The sequence below is a fragment of the Ylistrum balloti genome, unplaced genomic scaffold (genome assembly GCF_031769215.1).
Source record: "Ylistrum balloti isolate Yb309-2 unplaced genomic scaffold, AGI_CSIRO_Ybal_v1 Utg369818, whole genome shotgun sequence".
Classification (NCBI taxonomy): Eukaryota; Metazoa; Mollusca; class Bivalvia; order Pectinida; family Pectinidae; genus Ylistrum; species Ylistrum balloti.
The window spans coordinates 1-16692 of record NW_026781987.1 but is presented as its reverse complement, the minus strand read 5'-3'; the positions used below and the strand labels follow the sequence as shown (position 1 = coordinate 16692).

Below are 16692 nucleotides of genomic sequence, written 5' to 3'. Positions count from 1 at the left end.
CACACACATGAATACTACACAGTCTATATAACATCACACACATGTACACTACACAGTCTATATAACATCACACACATGAATAATACAGTCTATATAACATCACACACATGAATACTACACAGTCTATATAACATCACACACATGAATACTACAGTCTATATAACATCACACACATGAATACTACACAGTCTATATAACATCACACACATGAATACTGGACAGTCTATATAACATCACACACATGAATACTGGACATTCTATATAACATCACACACATGAATACTACACAGTCTATATAACATCACACACATGAATACTACACAGTCTATATAACATCACACACATGAACACTACACAGTCTATATAACATCACACACATGAATATAACATCACACACATGAATACTGGACAGTCATCACACACATGAATACTATATAACATCACACACATGACCACTACACAGTCTATATAACATCACACACATGAATACTGGACAGTCTACATAACATCACACACATGAATACTGGACAGTCTATATAACATCACACACATGAATAGTGGACAGTCTATATAACATCACACACATGAATACTGGACAGTCTACATAACATCACGCACATGAATACTACAGTCTATATAACATCACACACATGAATACTGGACAGTCTATATAACATCACACACATGAACACTACACAGTCTATATAACATCACACACATGAATACTACACAGTCTATATAACATCACACACATGAATACTGGACAGTCTATATAACATCACACACATGAATACTACACAGTCTATATAACATCACACACATGAATACTGGACAGTGTATATAACATCACACACATGAATACTGGACAGTCTACATAACATCACACACATGAATACTGGACAGTCTATATAACATCACACACATGAATAGTGGACAGTCTAGATAACATCACACACATGAAAACTGCACAGTCTATATAACATCACACACATGAATACTACAGTCTATAACATCACACACATGAATACTGGACAGTCTATATAACATCACACACATGAATACTACACAGTCTATATAACATCACACACATGAACAACACTTCACAGTCTATATAACATCACACACATGAATACTGGACAGTCTATATAACATCACACACATAAATACTGGACATTCTATATAACATCACACACATGAATACTGAACAAAACAAAACAGTCTATAAAACATCACACACATGAACACTACACAGTCTATATAACATCACACACATGAATACTACACAGTCTATATAACATCACACACATGAACACTACACAGTCTATATAACATCACACACATGAATAATACAGTCTATATAACATCACACACATGAATACTACACAGTCTATATAACATCACACACATGAATACTACACAGTCTATATAACATCACACACATGAACACTACACAGTCTATATAACATCACACACATGAATAATACAGTCTATATAACATCACACACATGAATACTACACAGTATATATAACATCACACACTTGAATAATACAGTCTATATAACATCACACACATGAATACTACACAGTCTATATAACATCACACACATGAATACTACACAGTCTATATAACATCACACACATGAACACTACACAGTCTATATAACATCACACACATGAATAATACAGTCATATAACATCACACACATGAATACTACACAGTCTATATAACATCACACACATGAATACTACACAGTCTATATAACATCACACACATGAATACTACACAGTCTATATAACATCACACACATGAACACTACACAGTCTATATAACATCACACACATGAATAATACAGTCTATATAACATCACACACATGAATACTACACAGTCTATATAACATCACACACATGAATACTATCTATATAACATCACACACATGAATACTGGACATTCTATATAACATCACACACATGAATACTGGACAGTGTATATAACATCACACACATGAATACTGGACATTCTATATAACATCACACACATGAATACTACACAGTCTATATAACATCACAAACATGAATACTACACAGTCTATATAACATCACACACATGAACACTACACAGTCTATATAACATCACACACATGAATACTACACAGTCTATATAACATCACACACATGAACACTACACAGTCTATATAACATCACACACATGAATACTGGACAGTCTACATAACATCACACACATGAATACTGGACAGTCTATATAACATCACACACATGAATAGTGGACAGTCTATATAACATCACACACATGAATACTGGACAGTCTACATAACATCACACACATGAATACTACACAGTCTATATAACATCACACACATGAATACTGGACAGTCTATATAACATCACACACATGAATACTGGACAGTCTATATAACATCACACACATGAATAGTGGACAGTCTACATAACATCACACACATGAATACTGGACAGTCTACATAACATCACACACATGAATAGTGGACAGTCAACATGAGATAAAACATGAAAACTGGACAGTCTACATAACATCACACACATGAATAGTGGACAGTCAACATGAGATAAAACATGAAAACTGGACAGTCTACATAACATCACACACATGAATACTGGACAGTCTACATAACATCACACACATGAATACTACACAGTCTATATAACATCACACACATGAATACTGGACAGTCTATATAACATCACACACATGAACACTACACAGTCTATATAACATCACACACATGAACAACACTACACAGTCTATATAACATCACACACATGAATACTGGACAGTCTATATAACATCACACACATAAATACTGGACATTCTATATAACATCACACACATGAATACTGGACAGTCTATATAACATCATACACATGAATACTACACAGTCTATAAAACATCACACACATGAACACTACACAGTCTATATAACATCACACACATGAATACTACACAGTCTATATAACATCACACACATGAACACTACACAGTCTATATAACATCACACACATGAATAATACAGTCTATATAACATCACACACATGAATACTACACAGTCTATATAACATCACACACATGAATACTACACAGTCTATATAACATCACACACATGAACACTACACAGTCTATATAACATCACACACATGAATAATACAGTCTATATAACATCACACACATGAATACTACACAGTCTATATAACATCACACACATGAATACTACAGTCTATATAACATCACACACATGAATACTACACAGTCTATATAACATCACACACATGAATACTACACAGTCTATATAACATCACACACATGAACACTACACAGTCTATATAACATCACACACATGAATAATACAGTCTATATAACATCACACACATGAATACTACACAGTCTATATAACATCACACACATGAATACTACACAGTCTATATAACATCACACACATGAATACTACACAGTCTATATAACATCACACACATGAACACTACACAGTCTATATAACATCACACACATGAATAATACAGTCTATATAACATCACACACATGAATACTACACAGTCTATATAACATCACACACATGAATACTACAGTCTATATAACATCACACACATGAATACTACACAGTCTATATAACATCACACACATGAATACTGGACAGTGTATATAACATCACACACATGAATACTGGACAGTCTATATAACATCACACACATGAATACTGGACAGTCTACATAACATCACACACATGAATACTGGACAGTCTATATAACATCACACACATGAACACTACACAGTCTATATAACATCACACACATGAACACTACACAGTCTATATAACATCACACACATGAATACTACAGTCTATATAACATCACACACATGAATACTACACAGTCTATATAACATCACACACATGAATACTGGACAGTGTATATAACATCACACACATGAATACTGGACAGTCTATATAACATCACACACATGAATACTGGACAGTCTACATAACATCACACACATGAATACTGGACAGTCTATATAACATCACACACATGAATACTGGACAGTCTACATAACATCACACACATGAATACTGGACAGTCTACATAACATCACACACATGAATAGTGGACAGTCAACATGAGATAAAACATGAAAACTGGATGTTTGAGATATTGTCGCTTAAGAATGATCAGATGGTTGAGCTTTAGTCAACGATTTGAGTATTGTAAAAGACATACCACTAGAACTATGGTCAATCGGTGGTTATAATTGTTGAGAGGTCAAAGTACACCATGGAGGTCAGTTCTATGTGATTTTACAGGTACACCTTCAATTTAAAGTCAGATTCAATGTGAACAGTGAATATTGTCAATGACTACAAAAGTAAGACACTTATTTGTTTTCTTTCCTTACTTAAAACACATACAGCTGTAGGAATCAACGAGACAACTGGATTTTTACATATGGTTATTCTAAACTTTGTTATCACACTACTACATAACAAACATGTTACAACCTTACTCATAAACTTATTGTTATCTTTAAAAGAGTATTAACATTTTACCACTACAATAGACACAATTACTAAACTATGGTATCAATTTAACTGAATGCTGTACAGAGTACCTGAGTAGAATGTCAATCAGACACAGGTACTTGTACTTACAAACAAGAGTGCCTTCACAATGATATCTGATGAGACAATTATATACACATTGAAAAAGGACATGTCCTACTTACACAAAAGATATTTCATATATAACTTTGTCCAGGACAAACATTTGGCAGTTTTCACTGTGACCTTTGGTTGTTTCATGTAATAAAAATATTGCAGAACTCACCTATCTAAATTTGCATTAAGATGATGACTAACATACTATTTACATTCAACATACAGTTCTATACCACCGACATCACCATCCAACTTTAACACTGTTTGACTTTAGATGTATGCCATCCTTAATATAACATGGAATTTCCATTAGAGTTCCGGCTTTACATTAGGAGTGTTATAATTTTTGGAAAGGAGTTCTTTTGAAAAATAAGGTGCCCTTCACCTTGATGTAGCATACTATTTACATTCAACATACAGTTCTATACCACCGACATCACCATCCAACTTTAACACTGTTTGACTTTAGATGTATGCCATCCTTAATATAACATGGAATTTCCATTAGAGTTCCGGCTTTACATTAGGAGTGTTATAATTTTTGGAAAGGAGTTCTTTTGAAAAATAAGGTGCCCTTCACCTTGATGTAGCATACACCCTTAACATACAATCAAACATTAATTTCTGAATTTGATTAAAAATTTTATCTGCAATCCATCTAATTTCGTGTATAGGTAGTGGAAACTTCAGAGTGACACACTCCGAAAGTATGTAATGCTTGATATTTGGAAAATGTTTTGAAAGCTTTCTAACAAAATAAAATCTTTACAAAATAGACACATCCAAAGGAAATTTTACTGCCTATCAGCTGAGATTACATAAATAAACCACACAAAGATATAATGTCTTTTATCTCACAATACATTTCATTTCATCACAATACTGCTACAAAATATCTATTATGAAGGAGAAAAGATGTGATCTTAACTTTCTTCGTTGAATCAATGCCATTAATCCAATGAGAATGAGCATGTCACCTGTGAAATATTGAGAAGATATGAAAAATGGTTGTGTCCTTGACATTTTTCTAAGACCACTGTGTCTTAGACGAACATAATCTAAGAAAGATCACCGTGTCTTTGACAAATACAATCTAAGGGAGGCACATACAGAAATTGGGAACATTTTTCGCCAAATGTCATACTTCTGAATCTGAAGATGCTTGAATAAAACCAAAATATGGCACAAAGTGCATACATAATAATACAGAATGTTAAAGACACTTCAAATTCATAAATCTCATACATTACCTAACTCAAGGTAATTTTCTGTCATTCAACACATTTAAACAAATATTTCACAGCCTATGATATATAGACTTCAACTCTTGCTTCAGACATCATTTTTTTTTTCCTGCATACATGTCCTGTTGAACTTCGGATTTAAACAAAACTGATAACAACTGTAGAGATTTGCACCTATACGCACATACAAGGTATAGTCATGATGCCTTTGACTCAAATGCCATACATTGTACGGGTGTTCTGGCGACAAGCATGCAGCACTTCTGTGACTGAGCATTTCTTTAAAAAGGCTACTTGCTCAGCCACCGTAATTGCCATTCCTGGGTGTGAAAATTGAACATCTTCCTTTGGGAACTGCAATTAGAAAAAAAAAAGCTTAAAAATCATAACCATAATCTAAATAACTTGTCTGACCAGTCTACCTAGTACCTTCATTAGTATAATAGATATCACCCAGAAATTAACTCCAGAGGGGTGGGGCCACACCCAACGGTCAGTTCTTGCATAGTGATTGTGTTTATCTCTTGATGGCCAGCATTGTCATTTATTGTTAATGGGTGGGGATCTCAACTGTTTCAAAGATATAACCATGAAACAGAGTCCTTAGGACTCAGCCAGACCCTATGGCTAATTCTTACATCACCATTGTGTTTATCTCTTGATGGCCAGCATTGTCATTTATTGTTAAGGGGTGGAGATCTCAACTGTTTCAAAGATATAACCATGAAACAGAGTCCTTAGGACTCAGCCAGACCCTATGGCTAATTCTTACATCACCATTGTGTTTATCTCTTGATGCCCAGCATTGTCATTTATTGTTAAGGGGTGGGGATCTCAACTGTTTCAAAGATATAACCATGAAACAGAGTCCTTAGGACTCAGCCAGACCCTATGGCTAATTCTTACATCACCATTGTGTTTATCTCTTGATGCCCAGCATTGCCATTTATCGTTAAGGGGTGGGGATCTAAACTGTTTCAAAGATATAACCATGAAACAGTCTTTAGGACTTAGCCAGACCCTATGGCTAATTTTTACATCACCATTGTGTTTATCTCTTGATGCCCAGCAATGCTATACATGGTAATGGATGAGGGATATAAACAGTTTGTAAACACATTTCCTATATTGAGCCCATCCCCTCTACAATTCATTTAAAATTGATTCCATTACACCAAAACATGATCCACACCAAATTTGGATAAAATCTACTCATTTCTGCAGAAGTAGAATTTTGAAGAATTTGCTCTATTTCCCCTATTGGGCCCTGCCCCTCCAGACATGGAAGGTTGAGACCCATTATTTATACAAAATTGATTTCTTTTCACATGAACACAATACCACCAAATCTGGACAAAATCCACTCATTCCTACAAGAGGCATAGGATTCTAAACAATTTGCTCTATCTCCCTTATCGGACCCTGCCCCTCTTGTCCCAGGTGGTCGAGATCCACAATTTGTACAAAATTGCTTCCCCTACACCCAAACATGATTCACACCAATTAGGACAAAGTACAATCATTCCTACTGGAGGAATAGGATTGTAAATAATTTGTTCTTTTTCCCCTGTTGCGCCCCAACCCTTCTGCCCAAAGCAATATTCCTGAGAAATTTTCCAAGTTCAAAGGGACATATCACTGCAAAGAAGGGTTACAGACTGCCAAGAAGTGAACTTGGTGTGTAACTTTTGACCAAGAACTCATATACAAAATTGCATTTCGATAACTCAAAGCATAACCAGAAAACAATATTACCAAAGAATTTGAGTTCAAAGGGGCATAACTCTGTCAAACAGCTAGGATCACAGAGAGTTGTGAATCAAACTTCATCTGTTTATTTCAATAACTCGAAGCATAATACAATTACTATTTAATTAATTATTTATTCACTATTACCAGACAAACAAGGCAGGAAATCTCAGTTAGGTGAGAGATATCCACATCAGCTTGTGGTGACTATAGTAGGACTCTAACACTCCGTAGGCACACAAATGTTGCGAAAAGTTCACAAATATGAGATCAATAGTTGTTGCATTGTTTGTAGTTGGTTCTCTAACAAGCTGTATAAAACCATTGTTGTTCATGTGACCTTCCAACTGCTGGTATTTAGCCTGATTTGTGTTGAAGTTACCTATCAAGATACTTTTTTGCATAGAGGATAATAGAGGAAGTTTCATTGTTAATGTATGTTTCAGGTTATGCTACGTTTTACGTGGTCTGCTGTACACTGACAGAACATTTACATCAACAGGGTATGTGATATTCAATAAAGTTAATTCAACATGTTCCACATGGTGTTTCTCTACAGAACACTGAATATGGTCTTTAGTGAAGAGGACAGTCCCATAATCTGTCCTTGTATCTGAGTAATTGTTTCGATGAGTTGTATTTCCTGGAATTTTTAATATTCTTGTCATTCTTACAGAGCTTCAATTTCCAGAGAATTTCTAAGTTCAAAGGGGGTTACAGATAGCCAAGAATCAAACTTAATCTGTACCCTTCAAACAAGAAACCATATACTAAATTTCATTTTGATAACGCAAAGCATTACCCAAAAAAGTCAAGAAAACTTTCGTACGAACAATGCCATTGCCGCCGCCAATGATGACGCGTGATGGCGGACAAAGTGATCCCTAAGTGTCCGTCAGCTCTGCAGGCTACACAAAAATGCTTCAGACCAAATTTGGGCAAAATCCAATCATTTCTCCAGGATGAATAGAAATTAAAAGGACTTGTCAAATTTCCCTTTTGAACCTGCCCCTAAAGGCCCTGGGGGCCTGGGACATACTATTTTTACAAAAAATGTTCCCGCTTCCCCAAAGGATTCTCCTGACCAATTTTGTTCGAAAACCTGTCAGTCATTCATGACTAGTAGCATTTGTTGACAGACGGATGATGGATGGACAACGGATGCTATTTTATCCCTATAGCTAACCTCCTTCCTTGGTATAAAGTATGGAACATCTGTCTCAAGTCTACCTAGTGGTGTAAAACCTACCTTCCTTGGTATAAAGTATGGAACATCTGTCTCAAGTCTACCTAGTGGTGTAAACCTACCTTCCTTGGTATAAAGTATGGAACATATTTCTCAAGTCTACCTAGTGGTGTAAAACCTACCTTCCTTGGTATAAAGTATGGAACATCTGTCTCAAGTCTACCTAGTGGTGTAAACCTACCTTCCTTGGTATAAAGTATGGAACATCTGTCTCAAGTTTACCTAGTGGTGTAAAACCTACCTTCCTTGGTATAAAGTATGGAACATCTGTCTCAAGTCTACCTAGTGGAATAAACCTACCTTCCTTGGTATAAAGCATGGAACATCTGTCTCAAGTCTACCCAGTGGTGTAAACCTACCTTCCTTGGTATAAAGTATGGAACGTAGTTTTCAAGTCTACCTAGTGGTGTAAACCTACCTTCCTTGGTATAAAGTATGGAACATCTGTCTCAAGTCTACCTAGTGGTGTAAACCTACCTTCCTTGGTATAAAGTATGGAACATCTGTCTCAAGTCTACCTAGTGGTGTAAACCTACCTTCCTTGGTATAAAGTATGGAACATCTGTCTCAAGTCTACCTAGTGGAACAAGAGGCCCAAGGGGCCTTAACGGTCACCTTAGGAATATATGTCAATAATCTGGGGATTTTAAAATGTTGCAAAAATGTAACTTGTGCTGGACTGTGTGTAAAACATCTGAACCAAGTTTGAACATGATCCACCCAGTTGTTCTTGAGAGGAAGTCCAAAATGTCTTAGCCAAACAGAGGCCAGGGTTGCACATTTATATAAAGCAAATCATGTTTTCATTTACAAGTTGAAATATAGCTTAGTAGATACATGTATTGCTAAAGTATACAAAAAATCAGGACAATTTCAAGTCTATCCACAATCTTTTCCTTGCCTAATACAATAAGGCATCCAACTAAAAAAAATCACATAAAACAATGTGAAAAAATCTTGTGGTACTTCTGAGACAGGAATATATATGTATCAAGGCTGAGAAATGTAGTGTTACCACAGGTATTGAACCATATTATACATGTAGCTCAGAACATAGAAGGTTCAGCGAGTAATAACATCCGGGTTTGATGAAAGATCTGACTACACATTTTTTCTTGCCTATATGGTTGTCATAAAAACACAACATGGCTTTATTAAAGATTAATATGTAACAAATATCAGAAAGGCTAATTTTGGACCAGTTATTTTTATTCTCACAAACTTTGCAGTCCTTTCCCTAAAGATCATCTATATGAAGTTACACTTTTGGTTCAGGACAACAAGATTTGCTAAGATTTAACAAATTCTATCCCTTTCTGTCCCTTAAATATGCCCCCATTGAGGCCACACCTTTTTCTATTGTAAACTTAAAGAAGCTTACTTTACCTAATTTTACTCCTTTTTTACCCCAACCTGTGGCCCTTATTGCAGCCATCACCGTAAATTTTTGCATATAGTGTGCACTTTTTCAAGCTAAAACTGTCGTGTCAAAAAGGGGGTGTGCATTATACGCAGGAACATGCCATTCTTGGGGTTATCATTCCCGAGTTCTGCGTCCGCCATATTGGATTACCTCCCTTCACATAGTTATATGTAAAAGTCGTCGGTCTTATATGATAGTTTGGAGATAAAAACAACAACAACAAAAAAGTAAAATAAAATCAATTTCGAATGTTTTAATCATCGGCCATTCACGCTAGCATTACGGTGAATCTAATTTTTTTTTTCGTTTCCCGTCGTTAGAATAGTGACGGTCTTACTATTGGTCGGGACTATAGTAGTGTCTGAATTTCTGCCTCATTTTGATGAGGTATCTGTGGGATTCAATGAGTCATGAAGTTTTTGTGCGATTGTTGTTCTGTTCATAAATCGGACAGCCTATCCCACCGATGCTCAAAGTTGGAGACCCCATGACCTTTCTTGATCTGCATGGCCCGCACGCGCAGTTCTGTTGTACTGGCAGCGATGCCGGCATCTTGGCCCTTTTTACTTCGCAAACTTGAAGCGGCTTCCCATGGGGATGCTTTGTGCCAAGTTTGGTCAAAATCCATCCACTGGTTCTTGAGAAGAAGTCATTTAAAGAAGGTTTTTACATATGGCCCCTTTTACACCTCTTATGGGCCCCAAAGGGGACATAATCACTTTTTTCAACATAATTTCATATGTCCTTCACTAAGGGATGCTTTCTATCAAATTTGGTTGAAATCAGTCAAAGTTGAATTTTGACCCTACTGGGGTCGTTTTTTACCCGATTTTTTTTTCATTCGCAAACTTTGTAGACCTTGCCATAAGGACCCTAAATATCAAATATGAACTTAATTTGACTGTTGGTTCATGAGAAGAAGATTTTTTAAAGATTTACCTAATTTTACCCCCTTTTCCCCCCTCCTGGGGCCCCTATTAGGGCAACGCCCTTTTTTCTTTGCAAACTTGAAGCAGCTTCCCATGGGGATGCTTTGTGTAAAGTTTGGTCAAAATCCATTCAGTGGCTCTTGAGAAGAAGTCGAATAAATGTGAAAAGTTAACAACGCACAATGAACGACGACAGACAAATCATGATGGCAATAGGTTACCATGAGCCTTTGGCTCAGGTGACCTAATAAACCTACCTTCTTTGGTATGAAGTATGGTGCATCAGTCTCTAGTAAAAGTCTATCCAGAGGTATGAATCTGGCAACCTCATGAGTGGGTGTGGCAGTGCGATAGGTGACAAGTGGCGTCAAGCCTATGTACAGATTAGGGAACAAATTCATCCACTTCTTGGCCGACTCATAGTCCCCTGTGAAGCAGTGGCAATGGATTCTGTAGTTCCGGGGCACAGTCTGTCAACAAGGAAGAAGGGTGCTTTAATTGGTTTTTGATTCTAATATGTGGTAGAAATGAACATTTAATGTTTTTTGATCAAGAAATAAAGCCCACAATAACCTTCTGTTTTTGCCAGTTAGTCTTTACTGTATTGTATGTGGTAAGTATCTCCCGAAATAAAGCCCACAATAACCTGTTTTTTGACAGTTAGTCTTTACTGTATTGTATGTGGTAAGTATGCCCACAACATCACATCTCATAACCTCAGCAGGTAAATCTAATTCAGGGTCATTTTGACAGACATCACAAAAGTACTGTGAAGTTACCCTGAGTTTTTTAACATATATAAATTTTCTAAAGGTTTGCTGATTACTATGATGATCTTTCTGTGTTTTAATGGGTATGTAAACATCTATCTGAATAGCACAGACTTGCCCGTAGAACTCAGTGTCATAATATATGATCACAAACATCCAAATAATATGGTTATTCTTTAGTCTGGACATTTTCTGTTACTGTATCATCCAACATACTGAACCTGACCTCTGATGACAAGTCAGGAATTTTCCCTGAATTACTAAATTACTATCTGCTGATGATAACAAGAGATCCCAGAGGGATCTTGGCGCCCACCATTTGAGGATCTGTTTTCAGTTCTTTGTTTATTTGTTTTTGTTTGTTACAGGTGTTGTAAATGTTCATGAACTGGTCTTCATTGAATGTACTCAATGATGGCACAAGATATTTTTATTAAGCACCTATTAGCAAATATTATTTGAAAAAGATCCCAAAGTATTGTTAGATAGCAGTCAGTTACAGGTGGATAATGGACAATATGCTTGTGCTGTATTACTGTCGACATCCAAGATGGCTGCCTGTGGGCCACCTTGATTTCAAATCAGTCCAAAAAAGGTACAATGCACAACTTGGGACCAAGGGAAACCAATATCTATGAAATATCAGAAGGATCCATCCAGTGCTTCCTCAGATATAGCAGTAACAAGATTTTACTCTCAAAATCCAAGATGGCTGCCTGTCTGCCATTTTGATTTCGGATCAGTCCAAAAAGGTATAATGCACAACTTGGAACCAAAGGGAACCTGCATATGAAATTTGAGAAAGATCCATCCTGTACTTTCCAAGAAATAGCAGTAACAAACTTTTACATTCAAAATCCAAGATGGCCACCTGTCTGCCATCTTGGATTCGAATCAGTCCAAAAAAGGTATAATGCACAACTAGGGACCAAGGGGAAACTGCATATGAAATTTGAGAAAGATCCATCCAGTACTTTCCAAGAAATAGCAGTAACAAACTTTTACTTCCAAAATCCAAGATGGCCACCTGTCGGCCATCTTGAATTCGAATCAGTCCAAAAAAGGTATAATGCACAACTAGGGACCAAGGGGAAACTGCATATGAGAATCAAAGTACTGAAAGTACTGGTATGCTAAGACCATTAAAAAATAAATTCTTTGTTATTAGCTTGCTATATACTGAAACCAACTATATGCAAGCAGTAAATCATTGCAGCCCATAAAAAATGACCAGCATAGTAGTATTACTTATGTAATACATGTCCCAAGTAGGCTCCAAGATGCAATGATAGGGAAGTTGTCCATTTCTTTGGATACATTGTAGGGAATGTTGATCTTGGACACCATATTATCACTTTAAAGACTGCGTATCTTATTGGTTTAAGACCATTAGTTAGACAACCATGCAAATAACATGCTACATACAAATATTGGACAGCTTTATTTTCCAGATTGTTTGTAAATGACTGCATAAGAGTGCCAATTTTCTAAAACAAACTTGATTTATCACCATAACTTAAAATAGAAGATGCCTATTCTTCCGGAACACCTGGTCTTATTCTCCTTGTACTTTTACAAGGAATCTTCAAGTAGATATTGTCTTTGTTTCAATTTTACACTTGTTTTGCTGGTTCTACAATTCTGTTGACATGTTTATATATTCTTTGTTCTCTAAAACTTGTCGCAAGATATTTTATTCCTCTTGTATTATCATTTTTTAACATCCTTACAGTGACCTTGAACCTTGAAATTTGCAAGATGTGAATATCTTTAAGTAAGGTTGTGAAATTTGATAGAAAAACGAGGGTAATGCAAAGGAAAACACCCTATGCAACTATCCGTTTTTTGACTGTGACCTTGATCTTTGACATCTGACCCTGAATTTCTAAAGAAACCGACTTCTCCTCATAAGGGATACATGTTCCAAATTTGATTAAGGTATACTAACTGCCTTAGCCTCAATGCATTTACAAAGTAATCATATAGTACTGATGCAAGTACTGTGACCTCTACATTCAATCCTCAAAATCATTACTTTATCCTCTCCACATTGCCCAGGGATAACTGAAACTGTAATCCAAATGATAACTAATACCCCCAACACCCACAGCCTTAGTTATCTCCCCATGGTGACCTTTTGCACAGAAACATCCTCTGAAACACAGCGGCATGTGCACATGTTCCCTAACATTCCTTCGAAGTTTTGTTGAAATTGGTCCACAGGTTTAGGAGTTCACCGACATGCAAAACCTGTCTATATTGACCAGTTGCCATGGCACTCAATATTTCGAGGGAAAATGGTGCATGCACATCTACACATTGTACCGAATATTACTGCAAAGTTTCATTGGAGTTGTCCAGACAAGATGTGTCTACAGACAGACAAACAGATGGATGGACAGATAGACAACTTGATTCGATTTACCCACCCTTATAGTGGTATAAGAATGCACAAGAGTGCTTACAAATTCCATGTGGACAGACATTATGGAAAAATAATGATAATGATAATAATAATAATAAAAACATGATAAAGATGCTTATATCTTGTTTTATTCAGTTTTTAGATACAGTATTCTTTCCATGCTTTGATCAGCAATGTAATCTTGTCATGTCAATATCCTAGTACAAAATTGCATACACAAAATTGTTGCAGGTAGACTTTTAAGATAAATAAAAAAATACATGACTAAGTTTAAATGAAGGTTTTAAACAGAAGTCGTATTATGTTCAGTATACAGTGATTTTTCTAGACAATTGTAAACTATAAACTCGGTATACAGCGATCTTTTCTACACATTTGTAAACAACAAACTCTGTATGCAGTGATCTTTTCTACAAAAAGTTGTTTTATATATATTGTATACACTTAACTCAGAAAAAAAAATAAGTAAACCTTTTTATGTACACTACAAACTCAGTATACAGTGAGCCTTTCTACACAAACTTGGTATAACTAGTGAATCTTTCTACTCAAGTAAATTGAAGATTGTATACAAATTTACTACAAATGCAGTATACAATGATCTTTTCCACATTTTTTTAGTTTCTGCCATTTGTTGATTCTTCTTTTGTGATGGTAAATATACTGCCGCCTTTAGAGAGTACTGTGACCTTAAAAGGCAACATGGTTGTTAGCATCTCCTCAAGTGATTAATCATCTTCAACATCTAATTGGAGGCCGGAAAGAAGGACGTTTTTCTCCACCATAAGGTCCTCAAATCCATTGTTGGTCACAATGGCCAATTCCAAGTTAGAAGAATCAATAGAGATACCTTCTACCATTCCAGATTTCATTTCTTCAGGGACATCCACCTGCTGAAAGAGAGTAAGGGAAATAAATAACTATATTTCTTTATTGCTATGATTATGTGCAAGAAATATACACTTCTGTATAAGCTTATAGTCTTGAACTTCCCAATAGGAGTCTATATTAAATGTATTGTAATTAATTATTTTGACGTTCAGGACTGTCAAATTATTAAGCGATGGACAGCTAGCAAAATAATAATATCTTGACCATGGTCATACAGAGATTGAATCATAAAGTTAAATTTGTGTGATAAATCTGTGCAGTATGATAATTTATTTTGACGTTTGTATTTCAAAAATCATTTTGACTTGAAAAGTAATGTGTAATTTAATTAATTACATTGGACCGTCATGTAATGGCAATGCCATTTTCATAATGTAATTGTAATTTAATTAATTACATCATCATGTAATTGAACCCATGCCTGTTACAAACAGTAGCTGTCCTAACTGATCCTAAAATTAACTTTGGCTACGTCTATCACAAAATTAACTTTGGCTGTCTATTACAAATGCCACATTTAGCTACAGTAGAGGTATTTCAAAAATGTATGTCATTGTAGCTGAAAGGACATAATTAATGGTTACTTAACCAGAACTACAGTTCTGAACAAACCACTACAAAGCCTGGTTAACTGTACTAAGAAAATGTCCTCTCAATTAATCAATTTCATTGATTATTGACATCTTATTGTTGTACTTACGGTCACTTGAGTTTAAAAGTTTCAATTTGACTTTTAATAAGGCCCAAAGTGATAATACTGCAATGTCTTAATTAGCTCTCGAGGGGTATTGGTTAGACTATTTATCCCATTTCATTCCATTCACCATGGAAACAAAACTCTAAAACGCTAAAAAACAGTCGACAATTAATGACAAATATTGAGCCTAGGGCTGGGTAAAATTGATGAATCAAAAGTGTTGAACTGAAAGTGGACGCAGTTGACATAATACTGAAATTTCTGAGATGAACAAATACAGTACATATATTAAAAGTTCAGGCATAATAAGAATTGTACCAATTACACTTTACACATTCACACTGGGACCTTACACTTTACACATTCACACTGGGACCTAACACTTTGCTAGGTTTATCCTAATCTTCATTAAAACACTTTCCGGGATTCAGATGTTAATTGACATCTTCATTATTCCCAATCTTCATATTGTAATCGTTCACATGCATCACTCTTCAACAGAATCAACGAGACATCATGTCAGAAAGACAAAAACTAAATTTAAGCTAAAACTATATATATTAACTTCACATGTAAACCTTACAATTGGCATAGCTGTA

At 35.6% G+C, this 16692-nt stretch overlaps 1 protein-coding gene across 1 annotated transcript; it reads right to left on the bottom strand.

Annotated features, from left to right (window-relative positions):
* Positions 1 to 6176: 6176 nt before the first annotated feature.
* On the bottom strand, positions 6177 to 11780 carry LOC132544984 (putative deoxyribonuclease TATDN2; the record flags this gene model as incomplete). The annotated part of the gene is made up of 2 exons (XM_060208650.1): positions 6177 to 6317; positions 11568 to 11780. Coding segments are annotated over 2 exons (354 nt in total), but the record flags the coding sequence as incomplete, so codon positions are not given.
* Between the last annotated feature and the right edge of the window lie 4912 nt (positions 11781 to 16692).